The following is a 14,881-nucleotide window of genomic DNA, read 5'->3' as shown; positions in this document are numbered from 1 at the left end:
AGCAGCCAGAGGAGAACAGACACCAGAAACCAACCCACACATGCATAGTCAATCTTTGTGGGGTTGGCAGGTCAGTAGGATGGAGAAAGCAAGGTTTGTTTAACAAAGCATATTGTTGGGACAACTGGGTGCTGCTATGAATAAGATGCACTTAGCCCCATGTCCATTCATCGAAACAAATAACAGACCCACACAATAACTTCAAAAGAAAATACAGAAATATCCACCACAGCTCCGAGTAAGAAAGACTCCTGGGGAGAGATATGAATGGCATAGACCACAGAAAGAAAACCCACAGGATTGCACCCAAATCAAACATAACCTACTCTTTGGAGTCATCATTGGGAAAATAAATAGGTAACTTGTAAGCAATACAGCCAGGAAACCCTTGGGACACAAACATCTGTTTGGGTTGAGAATACATTTTAAAAAATCTATTATGGTGTTTGTGGTGGGGGTGGGGGAAATGGCTCAGTGGGTAAAGTATTTATCAAGTAAGCATGGAGAGCTAAGTTTGGATTCTGAGAACCCATGCAAAAGCTGTTTACAGCTGTGAACACCTGTAATCCTAACAGGGGAGGGGAGGGGCAGAGACAGGTTTGCTGGACACACCACACACACACACACACACACACACACACACACACACACACACACACACATACACACACACACACACACACACACCTCAAGGAATAGTATAACCAGCAACCAAAAGAGAAAAAACTTACATGCCTACTTGGGAGCAAACTATTTGAACAGACACATCTCTGAAGACGGTTTGCAAGTAGCCAGCGACAAGTGAAAAGAAACTTGTCAATCACCAGGGGAGGGTACATTTAACCGAGTTAGTTTGACAGCTGCTAGAACAAAAGGATGCCAGCCACCAGGGCAAGAACTTGGAATGGCTGCAGCTCTTATACATAGTTTCTCTTAGTCAAGGCACCTGTAACTGAAATCTTCCTCATCTACTCAGAATCAGTAAAAAGATACAGTTACAGGAAGCCTTGAATCAGGAGGCCATTACAGCTGTGTGTATCAAAGCCCCCAACTGGAAATGAATCAGGTGTCCATCACCAGCAGGCAAAGAAACAGAATGTCTATGGTGCAGTCATGCAGGTGAGGACAGTTAGGCACAGGTGCATGGGAAGATCCAAGGTGCTGGGCAGACTCTCATCAGAAAATGTGTGTGGTCCATGGGTGACTCAGCTGACCTATAGGATCAGATGTAGGGTATCTTCCACTGGGTGACTCCTGAGTCCATCCTCAGGCAAAAACCATTTGTATACCTCAGTATCTGCCTCTTGGGAGATCAAACCAAGATAGATCTGCTCTCTGGACAAAGACTAGACTCTAAGTGACCATGTGGCCCTGGGCATTCTGGGGCTTGGATTGTCCAGTCTCCTCTCCAAGAGCCCCTCTTTGCTCTGCTCCAGGTCCCCTTATGGCACTGATTACAGCTTTGTGTCCCTCAAGACTGTCTCCTCTGGTCACCAGGAACCACTAGGCAGCAGCCTCTGTTGGCTCAAGAACCTAGCCCAGAGCACAGCTGTGACCAGCTGTACCAGGGATATAGACATAGCTAGGTCAGCCATTCTCTGCCGGGAGGTGCATTCATTCCTGCTGATAACCTGAAAAGAGGGGCTCTAGCCTTGGTAAGGGGCACTCTCCAGCCGTCCTCTCTGGGGCTCTGAATATGGCTACCCAATATGCTCCAGCTAGTGAGTGTGCTAGACAACTGGACCAGAAGTGAGGTGTGTTGGGGGGAACTGGGGCTCAGTTCAGTTCAGGTGAAAATGAAACTTCAGGGTTAAGGGTAGAGGATGGCGGGGTGGGGGTTTTCATGGTCATGAGCTCAGGTTCTGGCCATGTGTCTGTGGGTGTCTTGTCTTTATGAGTGGGTTTTTTTTGTAGATTCCATTGAAGATAGCATTATGAGAGTGTTTTGTATGTGTCAGGGTGAGTGATCTGGAAATCAATGATGGTATCCTCGGCCCTGGGAAAAGATCTGTGTACAGGCTCTAGGGTAAGGGGTTCTTTTCAAAAGGCCACACTGGGGTTGTGTAGGCAGCGGAGGGGTCCCAGGCTCCTCTTCCACACCCAGCCGCACACGGTCATAGATTTCTGGCAAGTACTTTATTGAATATTCCCGAAGTCCAGTGGCCTGCAGACTGCAGCTTCATCGGAAGGTGATTAGCATCATGTGACCACAGGGCTCCATCTGTGGGGAGAGGGGCAGCTTCGCCCTGACCCTTCCCGCCTGGTTACATCGGCAGCCTTTGCTGGCTGGAGGGCTTGCACAGTCTTCTCGTTCCTGCTATATTCCCAGCCCCTCCAGGAGGGCACAGTCTGGTGAGACGATGCTCACAATTTATTCTTAGGACAATGTTGCAGGGCCTCCCTCAGGGCCTCCACTACACGGTCCGCATTCTCTGTGGTGGCGTTGTAGCCCAGGAGGCCAATCCGCAGCACCTGGTAGGGATGGAACAGGCAGAGGTCAGCCTGTCTGCAGCCTCTGGTTAGGTGGGTGATTTCATCACATGGGATCAGCATCCAACTGGTATGCAGAAGGGAAGTGGCCTCATGCATGCCACACAGGAACCAGAGCCAGCCCTCCCCACTGTACCCAAAGCATAGAGTTCAGGGGTACAGCCAGGGAGGGTCACTCAGCACTCAGAGTGGACCTGGTAAAGCTGATGTGCGACCCCCCTACTGTGGTGGAGAAGGCTGAGGCTATTCTACTTGAAGCGATCATGCTGTCTTGGCCCTGCAGTGACCCCACACAGTGGGCTTGTGCAACAGGACTGACTCATGTCTAGTGCCTCTGGTTACAAAGCCCCGCCTTTCCAGAAGCCTCCTCACCTTATCCTCAGAGGGCCCAAGACCACCAGAGATTTCAATGTTGAAGTGGTCCAGCACGTAGCTGACGATGTCCCTCCAGTTGTAGCCGGCAGGCACGGTCACGGTGGTGATTGTAGGTAGCCGGATTTCCTGCAAGAAGTGCCAGGTTTAGCCATACAAACTGGGGTTCTTCCTAGCCTCCAGGGACACTCATATCTACTAGGGTGGTGCTCAGGCTGCTGGGCCTGTGCTGGCTTTTAGAGTATAGGAAAAGGGCCAGAGGAAAACGGCTTGCCAGTAAGCTTTGGCTGCCACAGGACGCCCATGGCAGAATAGGAGTCATTTAGAGATTGCCAAGGGCCTAAAGAGATTGCCCCCACCTCTACCCCTCCACCCCCCAACCACCATCGCCACTTCAGGAAGCTCACATCCCTCTGAAACATGATGTTTGGTCTCACCAATAGACCACAGCCTCACCCTCCCCACTGGACTGGAGCCTGGATCAGGCAATCAACACCAGTCTCCCACGGGCTCCTCACCGGGTCCTTCACAAAGAACTTTAAGCCCAACTCCCGCAGGCACTTGTGCAGATGTGCTGTAGCCTCCCTATGACGCCGCCAGGAATTCTCCAGGCCCTACGGGGAAAAAAGGTGGCCATGACAGCTGGCAGGTGTGAACCCCTCTATTGCCTAGATGTACTGGGCAACTTCTTCTGGAACCCCAGACTCTGAGGAGACAAGAGTCTATGCTGGGCTGGCTAGAGGAAAGAGGATATTTCCTGGGTCTGGGAGGGAGAGGAGTGGGTCTTGGTCTCCTATGGGCACCTAGTGGGCCCTGGGAAGACAGGCAGGACACATTTCAAAGGGCAGGTTGCCACTCGAGGAAGCTGGTCTTGCTGGCCACGTGGGTTTGGTGTGATCAGAGTCAGTCCCATTCCTTCTGACCCTGGACGTGAGGAAATATGCTATGGGACCTCTAGGACGAGTCCTTCCTACTCTGACCTGCACAATCACTCCCAGGTCATGTTTTGCCCACCAGTAACTGCTTCTCACTGGCCACTAGATCTCACCATCTTCTTAGCACACTGAGCTGACCTCTTGCCCAATACCCTTCCTTCTTGCATTTCAGGGTCTCTATATGTAGCTCAGGCTAGCCACAAACTCCCGATCTTGCATCATACTTGGCTACCACCATGGCTTCTTACTTTTTCCTACCAGCTTACACCTAGGTTTTGCTCCACAGGGGTGTATCCCCGGCTCAGAGTCCTAGCCAGGGTGTAGGTGACTGTCTAAATCATGGCTCACTTCACCTCTAACCCAGTCCTCATGCAGCAACTTGATGGGTGGTCCTAAGAATTCGAACATGTTAGCCAGAGCCCAGGGCTCTTCCTGGCTCCCATGGCTAGCAGTGGTCTGTGAGAGACAATAGGACTCAGAGGGAGGTGGCCAGGTTAGCTTTGGTTATTTTTTTTTCTGCTCTGTGACCTATGTGACCAACTGGGCCTGTAGCCACACTTCACTTCCATTTCCTGAGGATGGATTTTGTGCTCAACGTAACCGTTGACCCAGTTGGCCTGGGACCTGCACATGCCTGCCGAGTGCCAACCCCTTCTCTGGTGAGAACTGCAGTGGCCAGGTGTGTCCCAAGGACTCATGTGGAAACTATCTTGGCTAACAACACAGGAGTGTCTGTCAGTGACGTTTATAATGAAACCCAAGGTAGCTGAGCATGGTGGTTCATGCTTATAATCCCAGAACATGGGAGGTAGATGCAGGATAATTGGCAATTCAAGGCTAGCCTAGAACTAAGTTTGAGGCTAGCCTGGGCTACATGAGACTTTAGCTTTTTTTTTTTTTTCTTGCTCCATCTGGCCCATGTGAAATCTTCAGACTTGTTATAATGGAGTAAATATAACCTCTGACCTTGAAGTTAGATTTCCCAGCTTCTAGAAATTATCAGCCAAATAAATTTAACTATAGGGTATTCTGCCTGTGGTACAAACAGACTAAGACAGCCCTTCATCTGCCAACTGCTTGCTGTATGCGCTCCATCCCTGAGTCCCCTCTCACCATGCCTACCTCTCTCAGAGCCCCCACTCAGTTCCAAGGAGCCTCTCCCTTCCGACCTCCACTATGATCTGCTGAGTAACTGAAGGGTCAGACCAGAGTGTGCCTACATCTCTCCTGGGCTCTGTCTTCCCAGTCTGCCCCTAGCCAGTGCTCCAGCTTCCTCTTTGAAGAAGCCAGTCCTTCCCTGTCTCCCCCACCCCTGAAGAGGCCCTCCAGATTCCTAGCTACACCATAGCTTCTCCTACTCCAAGCCTGGGTCTGTTGGCACACAGATTCACTGCTGTCTTCCCTCTTATCTCCTTTCTCCAGGGGAACCTGAGGGAGTCACGGGAGAGGAAGGATCCGGCAGTGTACCCAGTCTGAGGGCCCCCTTCTCTTCCCTCTCCACTTGTTTTTCTTTTTCCCATTAGGGGGAAGTCCCTGCTGTTACCTGCTCTGAAATGAGTGCTAGGCTCTCCCTCAGGCAGTATAAGCTGATGACAGGCAACGTATGATGAATTCTGGAGAATAGAAAAGAACCTGCTTCAGTGTCATGGCAGGGACTGGACCAGGAGCCGATTGTCCCACTCTGACAGCTCAGTCTCTGTTGCAGGAGCCAACCATTTCCCAGGAACACATCCTGTTTCAGAGTCACAGAGCCAGGAATGCCAGGAAAGGAAGGCCCACACAAGGCTTGGCAACACATAGGGAAGGAAAAAAGAAGAACACAGTTGACTGCCATCTTCCCACAAGGAGCCCATGTTCTTGTGAAGCCAGCACTGGACACTTTCTCCCCAATAGTCTATAGCATCATTCCGATACCCTGTCTTGGTTTTGTACAAGACCTCTCACAATTATGACTGAGGTGGCCTATGGAACCTCTGGTTAAGCTTCCAAGAGAGGTAAACTGAGGCCTGGAGTGGGAAGATAGTGTCAGGTACAAAAAAAATGGAGGATAAGGATTATGGAAATGGTAGTGGGGTGTTTTTTTAGGTCAGCCTCTGGGCCAGATGACAAGTGAGGCCTGAATTTAGTGGCTAGCTAGCACAAGAGTCCTCAATTAGAGCACAGGGGCTCAAAGGCCTGGAATACAGAACTTGACATGCATGGTTGATAAGAGGCCAGGTTAGGGATGGATAGTCACCCCACCACCCTCATACCTGGGCTGCCCAATACTCACACTCTGGTCTTGCCCTCACAGCCCCACAACTTGGACAAATAAGTGATGTCTGTGTAGAAGGAGACTGGCTTTGTCTTCCGGGAGTAGACTTTGGATCTGGATAAGAGAAGCCAGTGTGAGTTGAGTACCTGCTTTTGGCTTTTGGGCTCTCCTGTGTCACAGATGTGGGGTATAGAGGCAGATAGCCTATTATGGAACCTTGTGAGTTCATGGGACCTTGTGAGTCTAGGAGGGACCTGAGCTCCTCAGACTGTCTGACCCTCTGAGGTCCCCATGACTGTGACTGTCGAGTGGGTACTTAGAACCAGTATTCCACCACTCTTGGTCTCTTCGTTTCTCCCACCTCCAGCCACAGATCTGTCCTGCCTCCTCTGTCAGGGAAACTGCTTTCCCAGGTGAGGTTCTCCAACCCTTCATCCCACCCTTGATCGCCTTCCCCTCTTCCTATACAGCCCTCAGCCCTGTCTGACATGGCAGCCAGGAAGAGTTCCTGACCATACCAAAATCGACCCGCTTGGGTCGGGACTCAAAAGCTGGTGTCAGGCTGCCGGTCATTACCCACTGAGGTCTCTCTTTCATGACTTTGTCTCTCCCTCCAATCCCCATTCTCTAGGCTCAGGATCTAGATACCAGGATCCCCAGTTGATGGTGGGACTAGAGTGGGGGGTGGCTTGTGCCTGTCTCTGGCAGCTCCCATGCCAACTCCAGGAAGCCGAGTCGAGGTTGAAGGGTGGGAACTGGGCTCCAAGCATCCAGACGCATTGGATCACCCCTTAGAGTGACCTCCAGAACCTCCAGAGTGCTAGCCTCTGATCGTCTCCACAGCCCAGGCCCTGGCATGGTCCTCCCCATTATCCTGTGAAACATCTGCAGAGCATATCTTGACTTTTAGGACATCCCAGCAGAGAGAGCAGGGAAGAGTTTCGACATAGAGACTTTGCCTCCCTCCCTCTCAGGTCCAGCCATGCCCCCATTGAAATCCCTTATCCCAAAGTGAGGTGTAGACCCCTTACTTGGCCTTGTCGTTGAAGGATATGAGGGAGATCCCTGGTGGGGCATTCAGGACCTTCTGAGAGCCAGAGTACAAGATGTCGATGCCTAGGGTGGAGATGGGAAAGGGGTGTCTGAGATCCCACAGAAGAATTCGACAAATAGGTATGTTTGTCCGGTCTGTACCATGCTCTGCGACTGGTGGACCAAGATTTCACTGGTATGTGGAAACCAGGAGGGGTACAGGAGAAACCTGGCTTCCGATAACAGCCCTGTTTTGTCATACTTATGACCTTAGCATGGCCTGTCTAATCTCTGTGAACAGTCAAACAGCATGGTATCTGCGGGGTGTCCCTGACGTCTGCAGCACTGGACTCACTGCATCTGATGCACAAGCCCAGCCCTTCCTGTACTGTCTGCTCCTACTGCAGCAGGAGAGCCTCCTAACCCCCCATACCTGCAGTAGCAGCTGCCGCCTGATGCACCCCGACGCCCTGTCTCACGGTCTGGCCGAACTCAGCCTGTTTTCCCAGTGATATGGTATGTGAGTGATGTGTCCCCAAGGGGTGATGCATTGAAAAGTTGGTCCTTAGTGTGGAATGGGAGGGTTGGGACCTCTGAGAGGCAGGGCCTATCGGGATGTTATTGGGTCACTGACTATCTGCAGGAATTGACCCTGCCTAGTTCTCAGAAAGGCTGTTAGGAAAGAGCGTGCCTTTCCCTCCCTGGTCTCTGACTCCTCACCCTGTGATTTCTTCCTCTTGCCTTACTCCCACTATGTTGCTAACCTCTATGAGGCGATGCAGCCAGGACCCGTGCCAGAGACCCTGCCATGCTGTTCAGACTTTCTGGCTAGCACACTACAAGCTACATAACCTCTTTTGCCAGAGCCTGTGGAGACAGGGCCATAAACCTAGTTATGGTCTGGTAGTGGGACTGCAAGAACTGAGTCTTCTGTAGCCTTGGAGTTTGCCAGTGTGTGTGAGACTGGAATATGGGGTGTCTAAGGCATGCTCTTACCTTGTTGGTCCATGTAGATAGGGACTCCGCCCAATGATGCCACCGAGTCCACCAGGAGTAGGCACTGATACCTAGAGGAATCATGAGTATGGGGGCAGCACAGTGGAGCAGAAGGGATCATGGGAGTTCAGATTTCAGCGCGAACTGAGCGTCTGGTGGGGAGCAGGGTGGGGGAAGGGTTTGAAAGTCTTTGAAAGGGCAGCCCAGAAGCAGGGAAGCAGGGAAGGGTCCCTTTCATTTCATGTGTGGGGTTCCCTCCCTGAAGCAGCTCCTTAAAGCCAGAAGCAGCTGCAGCGCTGGCCAGGTCCAGGGGCCTGGGTGGGTGGGTCATGACCCAGATGGCTCTGCTGCTGGACCTCTCAGAGAAAAACGAGGGTCAGCCTAGGCAACCAGGGTTCTGAGTGCCAAGAGCTAGCGTGGGTCCCTACAACCTGGCAGCGCAAAGGCCCGGGCTTCCCTCTTCCCTCTACCAATAGCTACACACTTGGCCACCTGCCACAGACACACAGCCTTCAGAGGCCAGAGTCCATCTCAAGCAACATCGCGTATGTATGGTCATCCCCTTCTGCCCGGGTTTCCTCCTAGAACCATGTAAGCGCAGTGATAGACAAGGCTTGAGCCAATCCAATTAGGCTTCAAGCACGAACAGGACTCTATTCCGGAGCTCTTTCAGTGGGAGGGGGTGTCCTGCGCATATGGGCTCCACATCGCTGAGGATGCTGTCCCACCATGATAACCCTCTATAGCACTGGCAAGGTCCTCTTCTGCCTGTGGTCAGCTTTACAGACAGTTCTGCTCTCTTACAGAGGGCCTCCCATGTCCTGGAACAGTTCTTGTAAACCCCTGTGTGGGGTTGGGGAAGAAGTAGAGGCAAGGGGACAGGGCACTCTGGATGAGGTGGGAGCAGGCTTTGATATGCACAGGCTGGGCAGCACCAGCCTTTGCCAGTCATGGGACGCCCCCTGGGTCAGTACCACTGTAGTGATATCAGGCTACAGGGCACTGGTCCTATCCCAGCTTCTGGGTCCTCATCAAATAAAATGATGATAATACACACATTCAGCCTGCAGCAAACTCACCCATACCACGTGACAGTGGCAGCTGGGACAGTGCCAGTTGTCACCAGCAGCCCTGCAGCTCCCTGACAACACTGTCCAGACAGGCCGTGTTCTTTGCTCTGCCCTGGTCCTGCCAGGCCAGGCCAGCCTTACCTGTGGCAGAGCTCCCCGAAACCATCCAGGGGCTGCAGCACACCAGTGGATGACTCCCCGTGGGTCAGGAACAGCAACACTGGTTTATGCTGAGCCAGGCCCTGAGAGAACAGAGGTGACAGCTCTGAGCAGGGCTGATGGAGACCTCCCCCTGGGTCAGCCTGCTCCTTACAGAGGGACATCAGTTTGTGGGGGCAGGGCCAGGATCATCCACATATACCCAGCTCCCTCCATAATTGAGTTGGCCAACTTAGAGATAGGTAGGTGATATGCTCCACCCCTTTTCTGTCAAAGCACGCTGATGGAGGGAACTGAGGGGAAGGCACGGTAAGCAAAGTGGCCAGCATCCTCCCTGCCTTGGAGTCTATAGGTTGGGTCTGGCTTGACCCCATATTGAGGGGCTGGCACCCTAGAGATCATGCTTCGCTGGCCACACACAGCCTGAGGCCTCGCTGGCCCTGCCTGCAGGACTGCATCCCAGACTCCATTTTGTTTTCAGACAGAGGAAGACTTCTTAACTGATCCTGGGTCCAGGAGCCCCTCCCACGGCAGTCCTAGACACCAAGAAGTCAAACCACGGGCCTCAGAATCCCAGCCCAACCCCTCCAGTGATGACCCCGTGTCTCAGCACCTCCTCCACCTCCTGCAGTGTGTAATGTTCTCCAGGCTTCTTGATCATCTGGTGCACACAGGCTCCTGAGGACAGGGACAGAATGGGTCATGAGTTAGACATGGTGTGGGGGAGGGGAAGGACCGAAGGAGCTGAAGGGGATTGCAACCCCATAGGAAGAACAATATCAACTAACCAGACCACCCCATTCTGAACTCCCAGTGACTAAATCACCAGCCAAAGAGTACACATGGAGGGACCCATGGCTCCAGATACATATGTAGCAGAGGATGGCCTTGTCGGGCATCAGTGGGAGGGGAGGCACTTGGTTCTGTGTAGACTTGATGTCCCAGTGTAAGGGGATGCTAGATCCGTGAGGCAGGAGTGGGTGGTGGATAGGGGAGCACCCTCATAGAGGCAAAGGGGAGGGATGATGGGATGGAGAGGTTGAGGAGGGACATTTGAAATGTAAATAAATAATATAGCCAATAAAATATGTAACATGCATGCACACACACACACACACACACACACACATGCACAGACACGCACACACACACAGTGTAGGGGACCCCACTCATGCTGGCTCCCACATGGCTATACCATAGGTGAAGTGGGGCATGCTCTGTGAGGCCTGCTTTTCCCACAGATACAGCACTGTCCAGGCCTCCAGGGCTTTGAGTCCAGAGCTTCGAGGGCAATGGGGGGTGGGGGGGTGTCCCTCCTCAGGCTGAGGAGGCTCTTGGTGGCCTTATCACACAAATAGTATCTATGCGAGGTGACTTTGAGCACCGCAGGCCATATGGGATCCTACCTAACCCTAGTGCCGTTCACAGATATCCCATGTCACCTGAAGGTTGGATAAAGGGCGAGAAGATGAGCAGGCCTTGACCTGTGGATCTAGGAACACCAGGACCCAAGTGCCTGCCCATCCTGACTCTTGTCTCCGAGTCCCATGCTACATGAACCTGCTCACAATCAGAGTCCTAGCAGGGGACAAACCTGAACCACCAAGTCTCAGTGAAGGTCAAAGAGTAGCTTTCCTAGATCTCAGGGCCTGGGTGACTGGTGTCCATCAACCGTGTGGCCATGAGCTTGTGAGCCTTGTGGGCCATTCGCAAATGCCAGAGTCTCCCAGAAGTCTAGGCGTGTGCCTACCCTCTTCCTTCTCAGACTATGGAGAAAGGACTGTTTCTAGGTCCACAATCTACAGATGGCCAGATTTGGGGAGAGAATGAACTTCTGAAATTCCAATCTTCCTGAAGACCCCAGAGAGCTGCTGGGGCTCAGATCAGGGTCTTCCCCGTAACACCTCTTCTATACATTCCAGAAATCATCTTGTCTAACTGGACAAAGCCAGTCTGCTAAGGCTGGGAGAATGCCTCGGTGCCTGCCTAGAGGAGGCAGCATCTGAGGGAGGCGGAGGAACAGGCAGGCCAGGACCTCATCTGGTGGAGATACCTTCAGGATTCCCCCGGGAGGCCTCTGGAGGAATAACCGAGGTCACAGACCACTCTCCCTTACCAATCCGCTCAGCGATCTCTGCAGCTCGTATCCCCCAGATGCCATTGGTTCCCACAAGAAAGGAATCCCCAGGCTCCAGGAGGTTGAACAGGGCAGTCTCCATGGCACAATGTCCTGAGCCGCTGACAACCAGTGTGAGGGGGTTCCTGGTCTGGAACACATACTGGATGCCCTGCTTGATCTCATCCATGATCTAGACAGTGAGCACACAGGTCAGATCCTCTCCTCTGCCTGCTACCCAGTGATCACCACCCCTCCTGCCACCAAGGCCTACCTGAAACATCTCTTTTTGCATGTGGCCAATCATCCTCAGACTTCCAGCTGCTAGCACACGAGGAGCCAGGTTGGAGGGTCCCGGACCCAACAGGAGCCTCTTAGGAATTGACAGGGGCTTGCTCAGGGCCTCTGGGGGTGGCACCAGCAGCTGGTGCGAGCCCATGTTCCGTACCCAACTTGCTGCCCTGGAGCCCAGCGTCACACTGGCCTTGGCCAACATCCGGAACATTTCCCAGCTAGCTCTGGGCTGAACTCAGAGGCGAGGCCTGGTTGGTGAGTCCCTGTTGCTTGCTCCAGCCCTTTTATTGTCAATTTGACCCTGATCGATGTTTGTCCTTCTGTGAGGGTGGACAGGACAGTTGGAGGTGTGAACCTTCCACAGGGGGAGGGGAGCCTCTGGTGTCCTGTCAAAGAACAGCAGTATGAAGAGCATCACACCCCTCTTCCTGGCTCCCCTCCCAGCCCAGCTGGGGATCTGAAAGTTTCAAGAGTCAGAGAGCAAGTGCCTGAGGGTTGTAGGACTGATGTACTGCAATCACCCACCTGAGCCCCGGGGTTCCATAGCAGGCAGGATGGGTATGGCTGTGTTCCAACACAGCTTCATTTATTTGGTGCTGCCTGTACATACAAGGTGTAGGACTACCCTCTGCCGCGTGGGCTAGCCTCTCAGGGGCCTGAAGAGAACTGACCGTCTCTCCCTATCATCCCCAGTCACCAGTAGCTCCTCACATGGGTGGGATTCTCGAGCTCCTGCCCCATTCATGCTGGATATCTGGCTGGCTAGGAAGAAAAACAAAAAAGAGCACATGAAGTTGGGAATGGAAAAGTGGAGAGGGGATAATGAAGAAATTGAAAAGGAGAGGTGAGAGAGAAGTGGGTTTGAGCAAAGCACATTGCATGCATATATGAAATTCCCTGGTAATAAAAAAAAAGTCATGCCTGAAGTCAGAAAAATCAGTACATAAATCCTCTAAAAAGATTTCAAAGACAAAATGTGACATTTTTTATATGTTGGTTAATTGCAGATATGCCTTTATACTGGTGGACAAGTCTGTCCATTCAATTTCAGCAGTTGGAGAGGAAGAGAAAAGAAAGCAGCTACTTGGAGAATATTTTAACACTCTAACTGCAATCTTTTGTTCCAGTAAAGGTATATCTTTATCAAGAATATGTATGTTGCGTGCACACACACACACCCATATACATGCATGCTTGTGTGTGTATGTGTTCACGCATATGTGCATGCATACTTGTGTGTGTGCATTTTATTTACATTAAAAAAAAGAGTATGGGGTCCACTATGGCCCAGAGACTGCATTTGCTGTCCCTGGCTTGGCTGATGAACAGGGTCATTTCAGCAAATGGATATGTGTGTGTGGAGACTCCGCCACATCCTCCCTCTCACGCTCACGCTCACACACAGGTCACACTCACAGAACTCACATTCACACACACATCTTACAGAACTCATAAACTCTCACACTCTTACACATGTGCCAACTCACAAACCCTGACTCTCACACTCAAGCTTTCACACAGCTCACACCAGCTCGTACACACACACACCAAGTCTAACTTATTCTTACACTCACAGGCTCATGGACTACAGACAATTTGGGCACAAGGATTTCTCATGTCACTCACTGTCAGAAGTCTCTGGAGTCAAGTTCACACTCATAACTATCTTTCTCTTGTGTGTGTGTGTGTGTGTGTGTGTGTGTGTGTGTGTGTGTGTGCGCGCGCGCGCACTGCGTCACCATTCAGGAAGAATGAATGAAACTCAGGCGTCTAAAGAGGAAAAGCCATCCTAAACTGGGGGCTCTGGGAAGTAAAGAGGCTACAGAACCCCCTTCCCTGCTTTAGTGAGGCCCCGCCCCCGTATCCCATCATGCAAGTGGGCAGAGTGTGGATGCTAACCTCTGAAGACTAGGTTTGCTGACAGCAGTGGTAATTTCTTCATGGTGCTCAGAAGTCAGGCTGTAGCCCATAGGACCCGAGGCCCATCTGAAGGCACAACCCTGGACTTTGACAGCTGGGGACCGTGAGGTCACATGCACACAAACACAGCCAGCCAGAAAGCAGTGGTGCCCCAGGGACTCAATCCTAAGCTGGACAGAGCACAGGGTAGAAGGCTGACTGGTCGTCACTTGGGCTGTGGGATTCCAGGTTCACCCTGTGATAGGCCCTTGGGAAAGGCCCAAGCCTTTGCCCAAACTTTCAAGGCCCAGGTCATCTCCTTCCTTCATTCCAAGTGTATTTAAGCCATCACTGCCAAGTCCTAGACTCAGTGATATAGTTAAGGACCACCTGCCTTCTGAGCAGTCCCTACTTCCCCAGGGGCAGCCCCCTCACTGGGCCCACCTCTGAGTCTCCTCTTTGCTCCAGGACCCCTACCCAGCTCCACCGAGCCCTAATGCCAGGGATTTTCTGGACAATCATCTCTTGCTGGCTCTTTTGGGTTTTGGAAGGCTTTGTCTCTTTCATGTCCTTACGTCTCCCTTTTAGAATGCTTTCCCCTTTCTTGGCTCTGCTCCCGCTTGGAGTCCTGGGAACTGTCCATTACTGCCCATGCACGCATATCTACATGCTTTTGGAAGTCCTCCTTCAGGCCAAAAGCACCTCCCTCCGAGCACATGTGTATGTGTAACACGACACGTTTGCCATCTGTCCCTTCCCTGCAGGACCTCCTCACAAACACTGTGCAGCTCTGCGTGCCCAGGATGGCTCCTGGGAGGTGAAGAAAGTGAAGGGCCACTGTGAGAGGTATGGGTGCAGCCCATCTTGAGCCAGGGAGGTATGCACTTTGCTCAGGGCTGAAGCAGGCTCACCTGTGCGACAGAGCCAGGAGCCAGAGGAGCTGTTGCAACTCCAGGAGGGTGTTGCATAGGCCCTGCACTGATTGGGAGCTGGGGCAATGACAACAGCAAACATCAACTCAGGTAACGACCTTGGTTTCCATGGAGATGAAGATCACCTGGGTCTGGCAGCGCCAACCTCCACGTCAAGCTGGAAGAAGCATCCTGGAGTCGATGTGTCAAATGGGAACCAAAGTGTGTCACAGATGGGCCAAGGCCAGCCATGTGTTCAAGGGTGGGTATGTCAGATCCAGGACAACCTGGTGACTGAGGGGTCCCAGTAGGGTTCTAGCTCTCCAAACAGAGTCCCAAAGGGGGCTCAGCAC

General features: G+C 52.3%; 1 protein-coding gene across 3 annotated transcripts; it reads right to left on the bottom strand.

Annotated features, from left to right (window-relative positions):
* Nucleotides 1–2,117: 2,117 nt before the first annotated feature.
* On the bottom strand, nt 2,118–12,037 carry Agxt (alanine--glyoxylate aminotransferase). Of its 3 annotated transcripts, none has more exon segments than NM_030656.2 (11): nt 2,118–2,472; nt 2,863–2,991; nt 3,381–3,476; nt 5,341–5,410; nt 6,070–6,165; nt 7,083–7,167; nt 8,080–8,150; nt 9,291–9,391; nt 9,922–9,986; nt 11,425–11,617; nt 11,699–12,037. In NM_030656.2, coding segments are annotated over 11 exon segments (1,245 nt in total). In that variant the 5' UTR covers nt 11,930–12,037; the 3' UTR covers nt 2,118–2,364.
* Between the last annotated feature and the right edge of the window lie 2,844 nt (nt 12,038–14,881).

The sequence above is a fragment of the Rattus norvegicus genome, chromosome 9 (genome assembly GCF_021556685.1).
Source record: "Rattus norvegicus strain SHRSP/BbbUtx chromosome 9, alternate assembly SHRSP_T2T, whole genome shotgun sequence".
NCBI classification, from domain to species: domain Eukaryota; kingdom Metazoa; phylum Chordata; class Mammalia; order Rodentia; family Muridae; genus Rattus; species Rattus norvegicus.
The sequence above is the reverse complement of the archived record's forward strand: the minus strand, read 5'-3'. Positions and strand labels throughout refer to the sequence as shown.